Source organism: Chelonoidis abingdonii, chromosome 4, assembly GCF_003597395.2.
Source record: "Chelonoidis abingdonii isolate Lonesome George chromosome 4, CheloAbing_2.0, whole genome shotgun sequence".
NCBI lineage: Eukaryota > Metazoa > Chordata > Testudines > Testudinidae > Chelonoidis > Chelonoidis abingdonii.
Window position 1 is genome coordinate 41,630,100 of NC_133772.1, and position 20,100 is coordinate 41,650,199.

At 45.5% G+C, this 20,100-nt stretch overlaps 1 protein-coding gene across 6 annotated transcripts in view; it reads left to right on the forward strand.

The window, feature by feature from the left end:
* The window catches only part of BRSK2 (BR serine/threonine kinase 2), a 495,363-nt gene extending 479,724 nt beyond the window's left edge, over positions 1-15,639 (forward strand). For 2 of the 6 annotated variants that reach the window (XM_075065085.1, XM_075065086.1), the window contains 3 exons: positions 2,508-2,555; positions 13,876-13,892; positions 14,516-15,639. In XM_075065085.1, coding sequence (XP_074921186.1) covers positions 2,508-2,555; positions 13,876-13,892; positions 14,516-14,941 — 491 coding nt within the window. In that variant the 3' untranslated portion in view covers positions 14,942-15,639. Of the gene's footprint in view, positions 1-2,507; positions 2,556-13,827 lie in introns of all 6 variants that reach the window. The other 4 variants (XM_075065089.1, XM_075065090.1, XM_075065087.1 and 1 more) reach the window with 3 other exon arrangements.
* Positions 15,640-20,100: the final 4,461 nt, after the last annotated feature.

Here is a 20,100-nt window from a genome sequence, read left to right on the forward strand (position 1 = left end):
AGTGGGAACTTTTCCATGGATATCATTGGGCTTTGGATCAAGGCCTGTGAGGCATATTCATCCTGGGTATTATTCCACTGACTTTCAGGGCAGTTAAACGGAAGATGGATCCTGCTCAGCTAATATAAAACCATTTTTTCTGAGGTCCTGCAACATCCCTTAAGAACTCAGAGCCAAATTCATCCCTAATGTAAATCCATTGGTCAGTTGATTTATTCCAGGGAAAAAATTATGCCCTGTGTGCCTCAGTTTCCTCATAGATAGAATGGGGATAATAAAATTAAACTACCTCCCAGGGCTGTTGTAAGGATTAACATTTGTATGGCACTTTGAATAGGTAGAACACTATGGCACAGAAATCCTAAAGGTTATCCTTCTCCAGCCTCATTTGGATCACTGGTCCTGAGTAATCTCCCAGCATGCAATTGTGTTGGTGACATTACTTCAACCAGAGAACACAGGTGGGGTCTGTCCCTGCTCTGTGGGGGGTCATGTGAGTGCCATAGTTTGATTATATGATGCAATTTTGTGACGATTGTAATAGAGATGGGCCTGAATCAAAACCTGGGAGTTGGCAATCTGACTCCAGATTCTAGGGCTCAGTCCCATCACTGGTTTGTAATATTATTTAATATCCAAAGGGTATAAAATATCATTAAAAAGAAAACCTTTGTAACTCACATAGTAAAACAGGCACATATCTGGCAAATACCCCTCACCCCAATCCTCTCTGGGGTCAGAGGTGTCCCTCAGAACAAGAGCAGGCAATGCAGGCAGAGCTGGATATTGTGGTTGGAGGTATCTGCTATTGGAAGCCTTGGGCACAGTTTGTGGCAGCTGAGGAAGTTCTAGCCAAACAGTCTGCAAACTCACCTAGTAAATTCTAAATTTTGTTATGTCATTTCAGTGAGGAACATGGTTTGTGCAGCACATACATAGGAATATATCTAACTCCTACCCTTGCCCTGTCAAGGGCAGGATGGCCAAGGACCCTAACGGACAATTAAACCTCCTGGGCCCCCTCACGTGCCTGATCCCCTTCTCTTTGTCCGATACTCCCTTCCCTTGAGCCCCACCACCACCACCCCTATGCCCTAGGTCTCCATCACAATCCCTGCCCACTCCCCCTCTCATACACTCTATTTTTCCTCCACTCCGTGAGCCCTTCCTTTTTTCCCTCGTCCCCAATCCTAACCCTTTTTCAGGAGCCCCCCATGCATGGTGGGTATTATTTCTCTGACGCCTCTGCCAGCCATACTCTAATCTCTGGAAGTTCTTCTCTGCTGCTCCAACAAGTGCCAATGGACCCAAAATGCTCTCCCGTTTCCACGGTCTCTAGAAAACACCCATTGTGATCTCCCCACCTTGATTAACATCAGGGGAACATCTTATTCAGGCACATGGTGTCCTCTACATTCTTTTTTAATTACTTTTCTCAGGATTCTGGGGAATGGGGAGCTGACAGATTATCCAGGCCTGCCCCCATCTTGGCTGGCATCAGGAAACCGATCACTTTGGTATCTAAGTGCTGGTAGAGAGTCAGAGCAAGAAGAGAACTTAAACTGAATTAAGTGCATTAGAAATCATCTAGCTGCTTGGCAGACAGTAGGCGCTCAGGATTGCCCAGCCTTCTGAAGCCATCTCCTGGGTTCTGAGCATGGTCCCCAAATGCTGGGGAATCCAGAATACTAACAGACTGGAGAGGAGTTCCACATGGTCACATGCAACCTGGCTGGTCTTTCTGCATTAACACTTACATTTACTCTACCTTCTGCACCCTAGTTTCCTGGATTTGGTTTAGAAGCACTTAGCTGCTGTGGTGATGGGATCTATAGGCAATTTTGATAGAAAACGTACATAAAGCAATTAACAGGCAGATTCCACCATCCTTTTACGATAAACAGAATCTTAATCTGTGAGCAGTCCCATTAAAATCCATAGGAATAAGGGACGACTCCGTCTGAGTAAGGGAGGCAGACTTATGTTTATGACTGAGTATCCTTTGGAGAATATGAGGTGATTTTGTGAGAGGGATGGATGCCGGAGGAGAGTGGCTGACACCTCGATCACATACAAAATAACATGCTTGTACCATGATGGGCTGCCAACATAGTGGTGGTGCACAGATCAGCTGCTTAGACACCATCTTGATTTTGTAGGGCCAGTTTTGTGGCTGGGCAGGTGAAACAATATGTTTCAAGATTTTTAATTTGTTGATGTAGTTGCAGAACATTATTTGTTTGTTTTAAACATCTGTAACTCAGATAAGAGAGTGGATGGAAATGGGGGGCAGATTGTGCTCTCAGTGACACCCCAGGGGCTCCGCTGGCATAAAAGAGGGCATAGTTTGGCCTGGGTTATGGGTTGTGTAAAGTCCTAGCTTTGTGTGTTTCCTGCTCCAGGAGATAATGGGCTAAGTGACTGCTTTGTGCACAGAGGTATGGAAACGTTTTTTTTTTTTTATATGTTTTTCCATCCTTCCCTCCTCTTTCCATTCTGTGATCCAGACACCACTAACTGTGTGGAGTTGATGACTGGCAGACTTTCCAAATGTGGTAAGAACTTCCCTTCTGCCTTCTATCCCTCCCCTAACCCCTGCTGAATCACTCCTTCTCCTCCCACTCCTTTTGCACATCTGCCCACCCCCTGACAACTCCCTATACCTCTCACGTAGCTTCTGTACATATGCACACCTATTCCTGTTCCTCCCCATCCATACCCCTACACACAGGGCCCATCACAGTTTCACCCTGCACTGCACAAGTGTGCGTTGTTCACTTGTGAGTTTCTCCCCTCACTCTAATCCATGCCCGCTGGCATTTTTGCTTTTTTGCCTTTGATTCAGACTTTACTTTAAAGTCGCCTTTCTGTGGGTGAGGCTGTGCACCACAATCCCTGCTTTTGAGTTGCTGCCTCCTAGTGTCTCTTGCAACGGAAAGAGAATACTACTTTAATTCCTCTCCTCATCATTCCCTCCTCCACTCCCCCATGTGTGTTTGGAGTAATCCCCTCTTTCTCCTGGAAGTCCACTGCATAAGACAGATCTCACATTATGGGCCAGAGCCTGAGCTGGTGTAAATCAGCATAGCTCCAGTCTTACTTTGAGGATTGATATTGTCCCTCTGGGACCAACCATAGTTTAGGCTTTTTACTAAGGATGGATTAACTTGTTTCCCCCAAAACTTGCATTTGACCTTGCTCGAGGTTCCACACATTTCATTTAAATTTAAACACACACACACACACACACACACACACATAGATTTTTCCTTTTTTCCTGTGCATTTGCCCCTCCTGGTGAGAGCAGAAGTGGAAATGCCCAAATACACTGAGAGAGGTTTTTCTCTTGGTACTTCTGGCTTGAAGAGAAACAGGAAGCCCTGAAATGACACAAGAGAGCCTCTTTTCTTTAGATGTACAGTCCAGGATGGCAGGCCTGAAACATTCAGATGCTTATCTGAACCTGAAGTCCAAGCCTGTTTAGGATCACCTCACTGAGTCAAATATAGCCAAGTAACTTCTTTAGCTTCAGTGAAGTTGCTCTGGGTGTTACAATGGAAGAAATATAGGATTTACAGAAGTGTAGTTGAGAGCAGAATTTGTCTGTTACCTTTTATCCATATGATCTCTTTCCATTAAATTACAGTTTCGCTGGAAGGAGTTTCTCTGTTTCTCTGAAGGGGGTTCATTTTGATTTATTATTTCAGTTCCTGGGTTATGTTGTTCCCAGTCTCCTCCTGGAAGCTCATTTCTGTCCTAGGCAGATCGCCAGCCTCTCCATGAAAGCATCAAACAGCAAATCTCTTCTCTCCCTCAAGCTGCAGTTAGTTGCCTGGAACCGGCAGTAACTTCATACAAAAATACTGAAATTCAGATTCCACTGATTTCTTGAAAGTTAATTGAACTACACAGAAAACCAATCGGTGCTCTGCACTCTCTAAACAGTGTGTCTATTGCTGTTCATCTTCTGCCCAGCCACGCCCACCAGCTGTCACAGTGTCAGCTTCTGTACTAGCAAGGGGAAGGGAGAATGGAGGAAAGGCCAGTGAAAGAAAGCATTTTGTAGGTAATGGAACAGAGGAAGTACATGGGCAAATCCACCTGTGCAATAATAGGATTTGTGTGGCTTAATGGAGCCACTGTCTATGTGTCACACACACTTACACACAGAATAGCAATAACATATGTTGTGCCAAATTCTACCTTCATATGTAAATGCAGTGTCATTCCAGAATTTGACCCACCAGAGGCAAACTCTTCGCTGTGGCTTTGAGGAAGGACAAGCAGCTTTCTGTGAGGCTGAAATGATGGTTCACAAGCTAGCCACTAGAGGTGTCATAACAAATAAGTAACAGTGTGCAGACCCAAGCACCATACTCCAGCCTGAGAAATATCTCCCAGGGGTCACTTCTGGAACTGGGTCTGCCAGCCCTGGGACACTAAAAGCAAATTAGACTCTTTTTTCCCCCAGCTCACGAATCCGAAAGCTCTTGTGAGAATGAGAAACACTTTGCATCATCTATAAACTATTAACTGGTGTGACTGGGACAAATTCATCCCTGATGTTACCCCTTTAACTGCTTCCTGGCCTCCTGATGTCAGTGACCATTGGGCTGAAAGGTGGCTTTGTATATAGTGACTGGCACTAAAAAAGAGAGTTATCACTGTTCATAGCAGTGAGTAAGCAGAAGCTTGCCATGGGGGCTGCATGTCTGATAATGATACAAATGCTGCTATCTCTGTCCTAAATATTTATCCTAGAAAACAGCCATCAGCTCGCTGTGATATTTCATTGTAGGAAAAAGGAAATATTTTGACTTATAATACGGTCAATATCCTTATGAGCTAAAAGTTTTCTTTTTATTTTGAACCATTGATTTATGGAAAAGGTGAATTTCTCAAATCAAAGAATAATACAGTTTCTGTTGTGAATTAATACTGGTGTAATAAAAAAATAAAATTACCGTGTAAAAGTTAAAACCTTCAAGTTGTAATCTGAAAAATAGCACCTAACTTGACAAATCTGTTCCTTCTGTGTATTCAGAGTCAAATGTGCTTGCTTCAGTGACAAAAATAAGCTTCATGCTCGAACTTATACTTCATATTTATACTTGTTAAGCCAGGAAGAGCCAATACAGCTGCAAAAGGAACTGGATTCTGTTCCTTGTGGTGGATTGATGACAAAATTTTTTACCAAGTTCCAGCCTGTTACAACTGCCCATTCCATTGGAGAAAAAGGGGTTTCACGGATGATACTCAGGGTCTAATTTGGCCTGCAGAACCCATTTTGTTTTGATTTTACTCATGATCATGTACAACCTGGAAAGAGCCTGGGCTCAGGTATGGAAGGTTATAAAAAATATATATCTTTATATTTGTAAACTAAACAGATTTGATCTGGAGCCACTGAAGCACAATGAACATAGAAATGCACCAGATCATTTCAGCATCAGAGTAGAACCTCACTTTAACTATCGGACCATAAGTCAAGTTTTTATTCTGATGTTGCATCATTACTAAAGCTGACTGTGAAACTGGTTTTGGTCTCCGAAGGTGCCTCCTCTACTCCATTTCCAATTTTGTTGGAGTCACAAATGATCACCTTTCAGCACGATGTTGTCTGCTGGCAGGAGGCTCAGAAATGTCCCTCTGATTCTAAAACTTGATTTTCCATTCCTGCCTCGGTTTATGTGAAGTGCTTGCCATTCACCGTGTGAACTTTCTGATCCCCATACTGGATCTTTTTGCTGCTGGTTATCTCACTCTAGGGAAGGCAGTCTTCGCTCATTTTCTCTTTATGTCTCATGACTCCATAGTGAAGCCCTAAGACTATATCATGAACAGTTCCACGGCCGTGGATTGTGAGGCAACGAAGAAAGGATCATTATTTATTATCTGTATTACAGAATCAGCTAAAGGCCCAAATCAGACCAGCACTCTATTGTGCTAGGCACCATGCAAAAATATAGCAAGAGATATACCTGCCCCAAAGCGCTCGTAATCTAACTTCTTTGGCACCAGGCTGTTCAGGAGTTTTCATGTCAACTCTAATACATCTTACATTGAGTACTTGTACTGTGAAACTGTGCGCTCTGTCACCAAGAGTTAAACATGAATCATCCTGGAGTCCTTCGTTTGTCAGTGACCTTTACAGAAATTCCATAACCTCAGTAGAAGCACAGCAGCGTCCAGCTACTGTTCACATCATTCCCCCATCCCAGGCTCACTTTTATCTCTTGCTTATTTGTTTCTTGTAGAGCTGGTCAGAGCTTCCTACTCAGAATGAGGAATCATGTGACCTCAAACTCAGCACCCAGGGTATCTCTATGCACAGTGAGTGATTGTACTGTAGGAAAGGCTCCTCTTTCTATCTGCTAGTGAGATGACTTGAGCTGTGTACAAGTGTCAGTGGTCAGAGAGCACCATCCTGAGGGGCTGTGTGGTTTAAACTTGGTTAGACTGTCATTAGGCTCCAACTGAAGTGGGCAACTTTGTGATAGCTGATGTGGAGCCCCTCACTGTTACCTGTAACCAGGAGTGCAGTGGCAGAGAGTATCCTGAGCTGCAGCTCCCTTACAATGACCCTGACCCTGTAGGCATTGAACAGAGTCGTTCTGTTCCTTATGGAAGCCCCCTGCCATTTGCTCTGCCCTCCACCCCCCTGAAGGGAAGGGACAGAGAGGCACCAAATGTGTGCAGCTCTCCCATAGTGGAAGGCATGGCTCACCATGTTCATGCTGTGAGCAGTACAGAAGGGAACATTCAGGTTTTTGTTTAAATCTGACATTTCTCAGTATCCTGCTGGCTCTCAGCCATTACCTATATAATTGATGCAATCGGATTGATATTGATGCAAATTGTGACCCCAGCCATGGGGGAATGGATCTAGGGGAGAAGTCTGTCCTAAAAGATCATAATCCAATCAGGATTTAACTATCACAAGAAACACTACAGGCCAGAGTTTCCAAAGAGCTCAGGGCCAGATTTCCAAGTGCTCAACACCCACAACTGGGGCCAGATTTTCCAAAGAGCTGATCATCCAGCAGCTCCTATTGTGACACCTGGGGCCAGGCTTTCAAGTCTCCAGCACTGGATGTCTTCCTCTCTCAGTACAGCAATATGTCTGCCTGCAGAAACTCAGAAATGTCTCTTTTGATTAGGAATATTGCCACACAATCTGCACTTTTATTTATGTCAGTCAGTGCCTCTGAAGGTCCCATGTGAAAGTGACAGTGCTGTGCTAAACAGGAGTGGCTTTCCTTTTAAATGAAACACAGTGTTGTTGAGCTTATGTCGCAGGAAACAGGAGATGCGAGGCAAGAGGCAAGGAATGAAATTTTCACCAGTGCCACCTTGGGGACAGTTCAGGGAACTTGGAACTTGTGAGTTCACAGTTGGCTATCTGATAGGAAGGGGCGAATCCTGTTCTTAGGTGCCAATATCGTTCTGGCACTGGGAGCATCATATATGAACAGAAAATGGGGATTGGGAAGCAAAGGCCTTTAAGACAATGGACAGTGGCAATGCCCATGATGCTGGCCATGGCCATAGCTTTAAGAAAGAAAGGAAACCTTTCATTGAAAGAACTCCCTGTGATGAATTTCCTGTGTTTGAAGGCCAAACCATTTGCAAAGAGGGCATCTTTCAACATCAAAAGCTTAGGCCCCTGCCCCCCACCTTCTCCTGGCATGCTCTCTGCATTGCAAGCAGCTGTTCAAATGCACACACAACTCCTTCCACCGGTTTCACTGTAATGTTGTGTGGCAGTAGTGATTTGGCCGGTGCTAGCTCTTGGTAGTGATTTGTGTTTGCAATGACTGATGCATGTCTCTGGAGTACAAAATGTTCCTGAAATGTAGCAGAAAAGCAAGATGCAAGAGAGTCCAGAGACGGAAAATGTGTGCAAGAAAAGGGCAGAAATTGCCACCCAAATACATATGGCCAGTTGCAAATTGTAAACTTCCCTCTTGCAGTGCAGACTGTATGATTTAGGGGACTGGGCAGGAGAATGGGCTGTGGAGCATTCTAGTTTACTGGTTCAAATCCTGCCCAGGTTGGTGGTGACTGAAAGTCACCATCATCAGATGGTGGTTTGGAGACCTACACAAATAGTGTGTGATAGTCTCAGTGAAGTCCTTAGCAAATAGGTGTCCAGTCCGCAAATGCTGCCTTCAACTGGCGCCATCATCAGCAGTGTCAGCAGAGGCCAAGGACTGAATGAGCCATGGAAACCTCTAAAAGGAGTCCTTCCAGGCCAGATATATTGTTGGAAAAGTTGGAGTGCTTCTGTGGAAACATCAGTCTCCTGGATTGTCAATCCAGCTCCATTTGTTGGTGGATCTGCCTAGCACATGGCGACCAAATAGGCTAATTCCTTTCAGGGGCACTAAATGGAAATGAAATACAGAAAGTTGCCCAAACAGATGATTTGTCAGAGCAGTAATAAAAGGGGAATGGCTTTGATGGTCATTGACACCATCTAAAAATCTAGGAAATTGTCAGCCGCATGCCTTCTGTGATGTTGTATTTGCTACATATTCAAAAGTAGCAACCTTAAGATTTTTGCCTCTTCCCCATTCACTTGTTGATCCAAATGGAATAGAAAAAGCCCAGGGGGAAAAATGTGGATAATTTCCACTTATTCTTATATGTTGGCCTCTAGCAGGGCAGAAAAGATAAAGGCAGGGCCCTGTGTCATCTTCCTCTCACACAGCGGGAAGCCTCAGACATCCATACAACTGAGAGAAAACACTTGTCCCCTGATGCCTTGCTTTATTAAATTGTGAGCTCTTTGGGGCAGAGACTGTCTCTTTGCTATGTATCTCTACAGCACTTAGCACAATGGGGCTTTAATCCCTGACTGTGGTTGTTATGTATCTCCATAGCGCCTAGCACAATGGGGCTTTAATCCCTGACTGTGGCCCCTAGGTGCTAACCTAATAATAATAATAATAATAATATTTATGAGAGGAGAAACAAGCCACTCTTAACTCTCCCGCCCACATGATGCCAGGAATTTAGACTTCTCACTGGATATCCTCTTGGAGCAGGTCCTATAGTTTTGGTTGATATGGTTTGAAAAGGCAGGGAATCTGCCAGCACCAAACAAGCAAACAAAAAGTAACCCTCCTCTGAACAAAGAGAGTTTGAGCTTAGCAGAACAGAAGAGTTTATTTTAAGGAGCAATGGGTTACCACCTGTCAGAGAGGGCCTCAATGCTTTTTGTTCAGGGAGTGGGATTTTTGCCACATGGATCACTGAAACCATAACTGCCGCTGAGGTACTGAAAGGAAACACTGGCAGCAGAGGCACACAGGAAGCAGTCTGAAAGGACATGGATCAGAGAGACAACCTACAGCAAGGGAAGCCAGGAAGAACACAGGTCAGGTTAACAGTGGGGATCGCCACCTTCCCAATGGAATGGAAGGCCCACCTCTTCCCATTAATTTTCCCAGAACAACCAAGGTAGCACTGTGGGGAACCAAAATCCTTTCAAGCATTACCTGAGGGAGGCACACAGGACAGTCTTACTGACGGAATATTTGCTTTATGTGATGCTGTTTGTGCTTACGCACCACAAGAATGAGTGTATTAAAAACATACACATTTGAAAGAGATGGCTTTCAAAGGACCAGTTTCCATTGAATTCAATGGGAATTTGCCATTTGCTTCACTCCATGCAGGACTGAATCCTCATCTCTCTTACGGTTTTATGAAGCCACAAGCTTGTAGCAGCCGTAGCAGCTTCCAAACCTTTCCTGGTGCTGCTCCAAATCCTTCCCAACTCCTTTTTGTTTCTGATAGTTCCAGCAGGGGGAGGTGAGGTTCTTTATGAGGTCAAAGCTGACACATTGTTCTAGTGTAACCACCCGCTCTTCTTCCGTGAAGCATGTCGGCTTTGCCCAGGGTGCTTGTGGCCCCGTTGGTGACAACTCCATGTCAAGCAGATTTCTTAGCAGTGGCAAATGGGGTCTTGAGAGAGGATCCATGCAGCCCGTCTGGACAAGGTCTCTTCACCTCCTTGGTCTGGTGTCTGTCTGCAGTTTCTTCCTCTTAGTGCTGGCTGCACCCAGTCCATTCACAGTTGCAGCTTCTCTTGCGGTATTAGACAGAGTCTATGCTGCACATGAATTACCGTCTGCATAAATATATTTCTCTTTCACTCCTTCAATGTCCTCCATAGCTTCAGTACTTGTTTTCAAGCCTTCTCCCCTCTCCAACAGTTACATAAGAACATAAGAAAAGAATGGCCATACTGAGTCAGACCAAAGGTCCATCTAGCCCAATATCCTGTCTACTGACAGTGGCCAATGCCAGGTGCCACAGAGCAAGAGAACCTAACAGGCAATGATCAAGTGATCTCTCTCCTGCCATCCATCTCCATCCTCTGACAAACAGAGGCTAGGGACACCATTCCTTACCCATCCTGGCTAATAGCCATTAATGGACTTAACCACCATGAATTTATCCAGTTCTCTTTTTCTGCAACATCCACCCCTACCAATTGGCTCAGAAATGCACATGCCCCAATCATATCATCGCTCAGTCTCCTCTTTCTAGTTAATATAAACCTAATCTCCCATTGCTGTGCTGCCCTTCCTCTGGTGTTTGTACTGCATTCACCAGAGTTTGTACTCAAGGTTAAAGAAGCCCCCCGTCATGAGACATTATTTCTCATTCAGAAATATTATACTAACCCTTCGAGACCCTGAGCTGGATTGGCAGATGTGATATATCCCACTGCTTGTACCACGTACTAATAGCAGGAGACTTCTAAACATAACTAGTGATGGTCCAGTAACTGCTGCAGGTTCAGGCCCCATTTTCCTGACAGTATAAACCCACCAGGTCTGGCAGTTAACCAGCGCTCACCATCTTGGTGTTCTCAACATGCCTGACCCTTCTTTATTTATCACCCCATACAGCAAGTATCAGTGTGGGTGCCCTTTACCAGGACCATTATCTAAATTAGTCCCTGGGTGTCCTAGCAGGCAAGAATATGGATGCCATAGATGCTGCGGTTGCCCATATTGCCTGGCCCTGGGATCAGTTCTTGGTTGCCAACAGGACAAGAGGGGATGGAGAGAAACTATTTAATTGCAAGCTCAGCTACTGTAAAAGGCAAAGGAAAGAAAGGGTTAGTGAAATGGTCTATTTTTTTTTCAGTAGCTCTCTCTGAATATCCCTAAGGATTTCTCACTTCCCATTAAAATTTTAGCTGAGAATGCTGATTATAAGAAACTCAGTAGTGATATTGGCAAAGGGGAGGTAGGCTATTAAACACTGTTGGCCCATTAAATCTCCAGACACTTGAGAACCAGAAGGGCATGGGAGTGGGGGGGAGTTGCATATTTTAATATGAGGATTAAAAATCCTGTATCAGGACTCACCAAATGCAGAGCATTTACATATAAAATACACTAACGTTTTATTGGTCCATTCTTGCAAATTAGACTTTTGTCTTCTGTACCTGTCTATGCAAAGAACTTAAACCTTCCCAAGCCCAACAGAACTCTGCTTATTCTGCCCTCCCCCTTCCTTCTAAGCCTGTTGAATAAACTGCTCAGCTGAATAACTGGAAATACTCCCCTCTCCTTCCCTCCCCACCCAGCATTTTTTTTAGTGCTCTCTTCCATTCTTTCTGTCTGCTGACTCCATTTGTGTATGAAGATGAGGGTCCAAAGCCACATAAGAACTTACCCTGGCCACAGTCCTGCATTCAAGGCTGAGTGTTACTTGCATTCCCTGACTGCCCCCCATCCCTTGCCCCCACGTGTTTTTCCCATTGGAAGGGAGTAACCAGCTAGAAGTAGAAAAGAGTCTGAGCAGAGTATGTGCCCGCACGCCATCTGGCTAGGACAACTTCACTGAGCCTTAGAGAGGGGCCTCAGTAAAAATCCTATAGCCAAAACCTCCATCCCCCTGGACTCTGGGGAGATTTCAGAATCCAAACCAGAATGTGTGTGCCACAAAATTGGGATCCAGGTTTCAAATTTCCCCCAAATCTGAAGGTGTTTGGTGTTGGTGCTGGAGTTCAAGGTTTTGGTGTGGGCCATTTCTAAGACTCATTCAGGTAGCTAGGTCACACCCAGGGGTGGCTCCAGGCAGCAGCGCACCAAGCGCATGCCTGGAGCAGCAAGCCATAAGGGGCAGCCTGCCAGTCCTGTGAGGGCTGCAGTCAGGATGCCTTTGGCGGCGCGCCTGCAGGAGGTCAGCCAGTCCCGCTGCTTCAGTGACAATTCAGCGGCAGGTATGCCAAAGCTGCAGGATCAGCGAACCTCCCGCAGGCACCCCGCCAAAAGCCGCCTGCCTGCCGTGCTTGGGGCGGCAAAATACGTAGAGCCGCCCCGGCCACATCTGTCCAGCAGCTAATAGTGGCTTGGACTTGACAGCTGTGTTCAGTGCACAGAACCAGCACCTGCACTCAGTTAAACACTATACTACTTAGCAGACAAAATTAGGCCTATAGTTATGCAGGTAAATGAGGGCTCCTTACATAATATTTGTGCCTTGTAAAGTGAGGTAATCCCAAAATTAGAGTGACAACGTGGGTAAGGTAATATCTTTTATTGGACCAACTTCTGTTGATGAGAGAGAAGCTTTCCTGCTGATATAGCGCTGTCTTCACAGGGGGGTTAGGTCTGTATAACTACGTCGCTCAGGGGGTATAGACATGGCCTTAGTGTTGTTCCATTGTACAACGTGGATCTGGGACAATGACACTTCATACACTGGAGCAACATACAGCAATGATAATAAAACATATCTAGGGTGTTATAAAAAGGGGAAATGGCCGCCAAAGAGATTTTTGCAGTGACATGAAAGGCTGTGTTCTGACAGATGTGCAGCACCCAATCTGCGCCAGAGCTTGCCCCAATCTCGTGGCTAAATTCATCAAAGTTTCCTAATGCTGTTTTCTATTAGCATATGACCCTGCAATTCCTTTGGCTCCCAACTCCATAATAGTGAAGCTCATTGACTGTTTTCAAGAGGGTGGAGTGCAGATACTAGTTCTTGCTTTGTGGTCCCACCAGGTTAAATCCCGGCTAGAAACCACATGTGCACAGGAGCCTGGTCCTGCAATCTGCTGAGCATTCTCAACTCCCGTTGTTGTCCACAAGGATTGAAGGTGCTCAGAACCTTGCAGAATCACAGCCTCACACATACTAGCTGAGATTTGCTCCCTTGTATTCCAGCCCTATTCACTTCTCAAATGCTCATATTGCCCTGGAATGCACACTTGTTCCAGGCCAGGTGGCTGGCTGAAGGTGGATGAGTGGGCGTTCAGGGTGAGATCAGTCAGCATAACTAAGGGAAGGAAGAAAAACATAATGTCTAACACAGAATTTGCTAAGGCTGCAAGGCAAAGTTGATCATTCATTAATGCCCTACCTTTATCAATACAGTTATACAGGAACTGCATCTCCTGAGGGTTACAGTCCGCTCATAGGCTTGCCAACTAATTCCAAACAAATCATATAGCTGTTTCCACAACATGGTGCTGCATGCCAGGCTCTCGTAGCCATGGAGTTCCCCTGCTAGGTAGGATCTCTGCTCCCAACCACATGGTATGCAAGTAGGACACCTCCTTGGCACATTTTGCTTCCAGCCTCTTCACTGCCAGAGGTGTCCCATCCTAACACTCTTCCTCTTGCTGCTCATCATCTTCATCCTCGACAGACCCCCATGCACGTGGCTCTGGATCTCTCATCACGTTCTTCTTGTTAAAAACCCCATTGTTCATTTGTTTGTTTGTTCTCTCTCTCTCTCTCTCTTTCTCTTTCTCTCTGTGTTTTTTTTTTTGTCTCTTCTGTTTTGTGTACCCAGGCAGCCCATTGAGTAACTTCTTTGACGTAATTAAACAACTTTTTTCAGACGAGAAGAACGGGCAGGTGAGCCATCCCCCCGGCACGCCAACCAAGCATAGCGCAAACAGCAAGCGGAGCGATTCCGATGCTAATGACTATGGGTCTAGAGGAGACAATAAGTACCCCGCTGGCAAAGACAAGGCAAAGATGGTCTCATCAGTCGGCTTACAAGACCAACCTTAAATAAATACATTTAAAAAAAATTAATTTAAAAAACAAAAAGCGAGAAAGAATCAAAGAATATTCCTTAGCAAGCTAGCCTCTAAACTAGAAGGATGTATATACCTTTCCACAACAGTACAAAACTGTCTATAGACAAATTTTGTAAGAAGGAATGACTGTATATATATACATATATATATTTATATATGATATATAATATATATCTCAGAAACAAACACACACAAAAAGAAAGAAAGAAAGAAAGACAAGGTAGCACAGATGACAAAACCCAGTTCACCAGATCTTGGGTTGTGGCTTTTTTGGTTTTGTTTTTTTGTTTTGATATCTCCCTGTATTTTGATTATTATTTTTATTTTTTCCCCTCCTGATGTTTTGTTGGGTTTTTTAAATTATTATTTTGTTTCTTGTTCTGTTCTTGCTCTCTCTGTTTCTGACGACACCACTTGTTTCCGCTCTGCTACCAGGAATTATCCCGAAAAGTTAACATGTCAGCCACGGCTTCACCTTCTGTGCTCTGCGGACACTTGTTGACGGAAGGAAACCGATGTAGACTGTCCAAGGACCAGTCCTGTTTGAGGTTCCCAGCCTCCCCTTCTACCCCCAGGAAATGGGTTTCTCCCCTACCTCCTCCCAAACACCTCCTCAACACAAACTTTTTCTCTTTTTCTTTTTGGTGCTCCACGAGGGAGATCTGCTCAGTAATGGAATTGCACAACCTGGGCTGGAAGCAGGTTGCAAATGTTGGAGCGATACCATTGTCCTTGACAACATTCATCTGTGCAGGTGAACTCAGACTGGCAGGGGGAGGGGGGCAAGAAACAAGGGGAAATGTAACCATGAAACCAGGGAGCACTCTCAGCCAAAACCACGAAGGAGTGAGCAAAAGCTAAGCATCGAACCAAGACAATATCGGGGAGTTTCACTGTGGGATTTTCTCCAACTCCTTTTTCCTCCCTGTGCCCACCCTTTCCTTTTTTTTTTTTAATTGTGTTTGTTTTTTATACTCTTATCATTTTGCTTTTCGACCTGCTGGAGAGGGAGGGAATCCTCTTGTGGGGGTTGGGGGAATGAACAAACACAAAAACAAACAAACATTCAAACTTAGGGAAAAGGCAACATATGGCAGCAAAAGGGGCGGGAAAGGATTCTGCCTAGCTGAGAACAATCTCTCTTGTCACCAACTGCCGTTGCCGCTGCTGCTGCTCCTCCTTCATCTTCCTCCCCACTCTTCAACTCCTGCCTACCACACTGCCGTGTTGGGACCTTCTTCCACCGTCTGGATCCTCCAACACACCATGCATTTGGATGCAATTGTTGTGTCGCTCGTGCTGCATCAATATCAGTATTATTATTTATTTGCTGGTTTTGATTTATGTATTTATTTGATTTATTGGGTTTTTCAACAAACAGAAGAAGAAGAAAAGAGGATAATTTTGGTTTTTTTTCCATGTGTGTGCATGTGCATACCACTGGCACTTCGTTCATCTGAGTCGGACGAGGAGTCAGTGCTATGGGCAAGTGAATCACGAAGCTACTGTAAACTTTTAAAATTACTGCAAGATATTTTTATAAACCTTTTTTTTTTTGAAAGGGGGCTGGTGGGTGGGAGCGGGTGGGTGAGGACTGTTTTTTGTGTTTAAGTTATTATTAGGTCTTGGTTATTTATATATACATATATATATTTAAAAAAATAAGCTGTTAGATATATCTTCTGTTTTGTTTAATTACTGTGTAGAGGCGACACTGATTCCTATTTATTTTGGGGAGAGGGGGAAAAAAGGTAGAAAAAACTTTAAATGTTCCTCTTGCAAACTTGACATTTTTTTTTTTTTTTGGTCTTTTTCCCCTGAGAGCTACACGACCAAGTGTAATTTATTCTGGCCCAAGTTCAAAGGTTAAAACAAACAAACACTGTTGTAAACGTCAAAGACAAAAAAGAAACACAATGAGAAACACTTCTTTACTGAGGTTTTATGAATGTAGGGTTAGCATTAGAGTGCACTTCTCTTATGCCCTTCAATTGCTGTTTGTTGGGTTCCTCTGGGTGTATATTGTACTACAAGAATTATTTTTTTTAAAATGATAACATTGGACAGTTTCTCGCTTTTTGTTGTTGTTGTTTACTTTGTTTTCCCCCCCTTTGACCGGTTTCACTTGTACATAGGTTTGAAGATTAAAAAAAAAAAATAAGTAAGGCACAATTGGGATGGTACCCTTTAACCCTTGACCTTTCCTTGTCCCTCAAATGGAAGAGATTTATTTTATTTATTTTTGGGTTATTTTTAATTTATTTTTTCCTATTCTTAAAATTGTATTGCTGTGTGCATGTCAGATTCCATGGGGGTGATGGCTGGGGATGGGGGGAGGCCAGGGTGCAGGAGGGGGGGCAGTTTTAATTGCATGACATTGCTGTAAATTAGTCTCTTTTGCTTTCGTTGTCTTTCCTGCCTCTGCCCTCTCTCTCTCTGCCTCTCCTCCAGGATCTCCTGCAACCACCTCCATCCTCTTTTCCCTCTTTTCTCTCTGTGTATAGATTTTTGATGCTTCTGTTACATTGTACCTCTACAAAAGGCTGGGATTTCGATACAAAATAATAATAATTTACAAAAAAAAAACAAAAAAACCTATATCAGCAAAATCCATGCGGTACAAGCAGGAAGGGGATTACTTACACAAGATATAAGAATAAACGAAAGCAATACCTCTTGTTATCCTTCCGATTTTGTACTTTGATGACACACATGTGCGCTCACACACACACACACACACTCACAGAAACAAACTGACATTATTTAACAGTTTAAAATGGACAAAAAATCTGATGTATCCCTTGTTAAATAACTGTGAGCAACTTTAGTTCAAAAAAACAATAAATTCATTCAGTAAAGACACTAGCTCCTGAGCGTCCTGTTTATGTCTACGGTGGCGAATCCATCCCTCTGCCTGCCAGCACTGGACTCAGGTAAGTACTGTGCAGAGGCCTTTGAAACCTAGACAGAGAAGTGTGGCTTGCACTTATCCAACTCTCCTCCTAATCATGCGTTTAAACAAGGTTGTTACAATTTAGTGATTTATGTTTTGCCTGACCAAGCAGAGTCCTGCACCCACCCAGCAGGACAAGGACAAACAGCCAGAGTAGTTTAACCATATGTATCTGTTTCTTATGTTAACACACTTGCGAATCGTAACTATGAATTAGAGACCAGCGCAAACCAAAACCCCAGTCTTCAGGAGTGTCAGTTCATTCTGGGCACCTCAATTTTTGGCTGGCCATTTCGAGCTACCTAGATCCTGAGTTTATCAAAGGTGCCAAGCAGTGCACCCACCGTTCTCACTGGAGTTTATGTGGAGTTGTCAGGGCTCAGCATTTCTGAATATCAGGCCAGAAAATAGAGACACCCAAAATGAATGAACACTGTTGACCTTTCAAGCAATGATCTCAAATCACTTTACCAAGGCACTGTAGATATCACTATCGCTATGTTAAGGATAGAGAAAATGAGCAGAAATTGTGACATCAGCTATAACACACAATGCATCAGTGGCAGAGGTGAAAATAGGAACCAGGTTTCCTGACTTCCAGTCCATTGGACCCTACTGCTACTTTATTGGGACATCTTCCAGGGAACTAAGTTAGCGTAATGAGCGTTCCTAGGGATAACTGCTGTTCAATGGGGATAGTGTTAGTATTCATTCTGCATAAGGGAAATGTAATTGACTGTGCAGTGGGGTTTAGGGGTGTTTAACCAGCTGTTGAATAGGTGTGAAATTCTGCTATTTACATAAGCAGGTCACCAAAGGAAAAACTGAAAGAAGCCTAATGAATATGAAGTTCACTGAATGCCATTTTTTACCTTTGCATGATTATTGAATATGGTGTTTTGATTCATTTTCAGGCTTTTTTATGGCCTTTTCATGGGAACAGTCAGTTATCAATACGCTGGTAGGCTGCTCCCTGGAAGTCCCAAATAAGGCTTTGACTGTCTCCCTACTATGCCAGGTCCTGTGGATTACAGGGCCTCTTGCTCTTCAGTCTCTTTCCTACAGTAGGGACATCAACCACTGGGTATTGCACCTTGCTCTTCACAGGTCTCTTTAGTGCATCCCATAAGTACCCAACAGCCATGCCAGCAGCGCTGCTGGTAGCAGTTAGTTGTAGTGCCTGCAGCAGGCGGATGCTTTGCAGTGGGAAGCAGGAGGTAGCCTGCCTTGGAGGACTTGTATACCACAGCGGCCTTCTGTGTTGCTAGTCACAGGGTGGCTGGTGAGGGGGCTACAGTACTAAACTCTAACGAGTTTTGCAGGGAAGGGGGAAGTGTCTGCCACCCCCAGCCCTGCCACTTCTCCCTCAATTCCTTTAGCTCTTAAACAAACCACCCGCCTGCTCCCCCCAGCAGCACAATGAGGTGGGCTCAGGCCAGGGGTGGGAGGGAGAAGTTGGCTGGGCCTGCAGTGTGACAGAGCAATCACAAGGGGCCTGGAGGACTACAAACGCTTTCCTGCCTCTCCCCGGGTGAGGCCCTGGCTCGTGAGCCACCCTCTGCTCCAGGCCACGTGGGGCCAGCCTTGGCATGTGAACACAGTGCAGAGCCCTGCCCCCAGCCCCGGACCTGCATGAGCGTGACCCAGCCTGGGCGTGAAAGGGAGCAGTAGGCAGAGGCTGGCGACTGGGGAGGCCAGTGACCTGGTAATGAGAATGGGGGAGAAGCAAGGGGTGTGTGACCTGCTCAGGAGAGTGGGGGATGGGGAGCTGGGCGGGGGGGAATTTGGGTGCATAGGTGCTCCACCCCCTGCCCCCGAAGTGGTTCTCATCATATAGGATGTAGCGTTTGGTTCAATGGCTTTTTGCACCCCTGCCATACAAATTGTTCCAGCAGCCCTGCACAGGTGGGGGTGGCAAGTGACTTGGGGAACCAAGACCTGATGTGGTTGTGGGCGGAGGGGGGAGGCTCTTACTTGGCAAGGAAAACAGGAGTGTGGGGGTGACCGGGACCTGGCAAGGGAGGGAGGGTGGCTGTGACATGCTGAGGAAATTAAGGGGCAAACACGGGGTGCTGTGACGCAGTAGGGAGTGGGGTGGATTGACCTGGGAATGTCGTTTAGTTTTACTGGGACTGTCTGCATGGGGGATGGGAGAGCAGGGGATGACTTTAGGTGAGGGACGGTACCTGAGCCTGTAACCTGAGCCAGGAAAGGGGCTGGGGCGAGTTGACACCTTTGCCCAGGAAACTGGACAAAGGGAGAGGGGGAGAGGAGGAGGGGAGCGAGCTGGCTGGAGGGGTTTCTGGTTTCAGTTTTGGGCTGGCTGGGAAGAGACAGGGAACCCCAAGTCTGGGGTCTCAGATCCTTGCCCACCAGAGGGACCTGGCTGGGGGTGGGGGGTCCTGGTTGTACCTACAAGCTCTGCTTGGGACTGTGTTCCTGTTGTCTAATAAACCTTCTGTTTTACTGCCTGGCTGAGAGTCACAGTGACTCGCAGGAAGTGGGGAGGGTGCAGGGCCCTGACTCCCACCCCGGTGACAGGTGCATGTTTGGCCTGTGACTCCACAGGCAAGGGCCAGTGGGGAACAGACCATTGGAGCCACTGGTGTCCCTTCAGGTGGGAAGGGGTGGCATGGAACAGAGTGGGGGGCAGTGTCCTCATGAGCCGGAGGAGCCATGGGCAAGGGAAAAGAGCTTCAAGTAGGTTAGTTGCTGGATTTGGGGGGGGGGGGGGGCGAGTCAGCGCTGCCTTTGAATGAGGGGGTCATCATGATTTTGGGGGGGCGGGGTAGGGGTGGCTAACTGCCAGCCTCAACCTTGCCACTTTTTAGGGGCAGCAGCTCCCCACTGACATGGTGAAGCCAGGCCACCAGGGATGGAACAGCCAGCGGCTGAACCTGTGAGATGAACCCTTTAATCAACGTTAGGCGCAGGCCATGTGTGTGGCTGGCTGGTTCTTGTTCATGTGGTTCATGCTCTGGATCTATATGCAGTCAAGAAGAAATTTCCCCCAGATAAGACTTGAAATGAACTTGGGTTTTTTGGTTTATGCCTTCCTTTGCAGCAT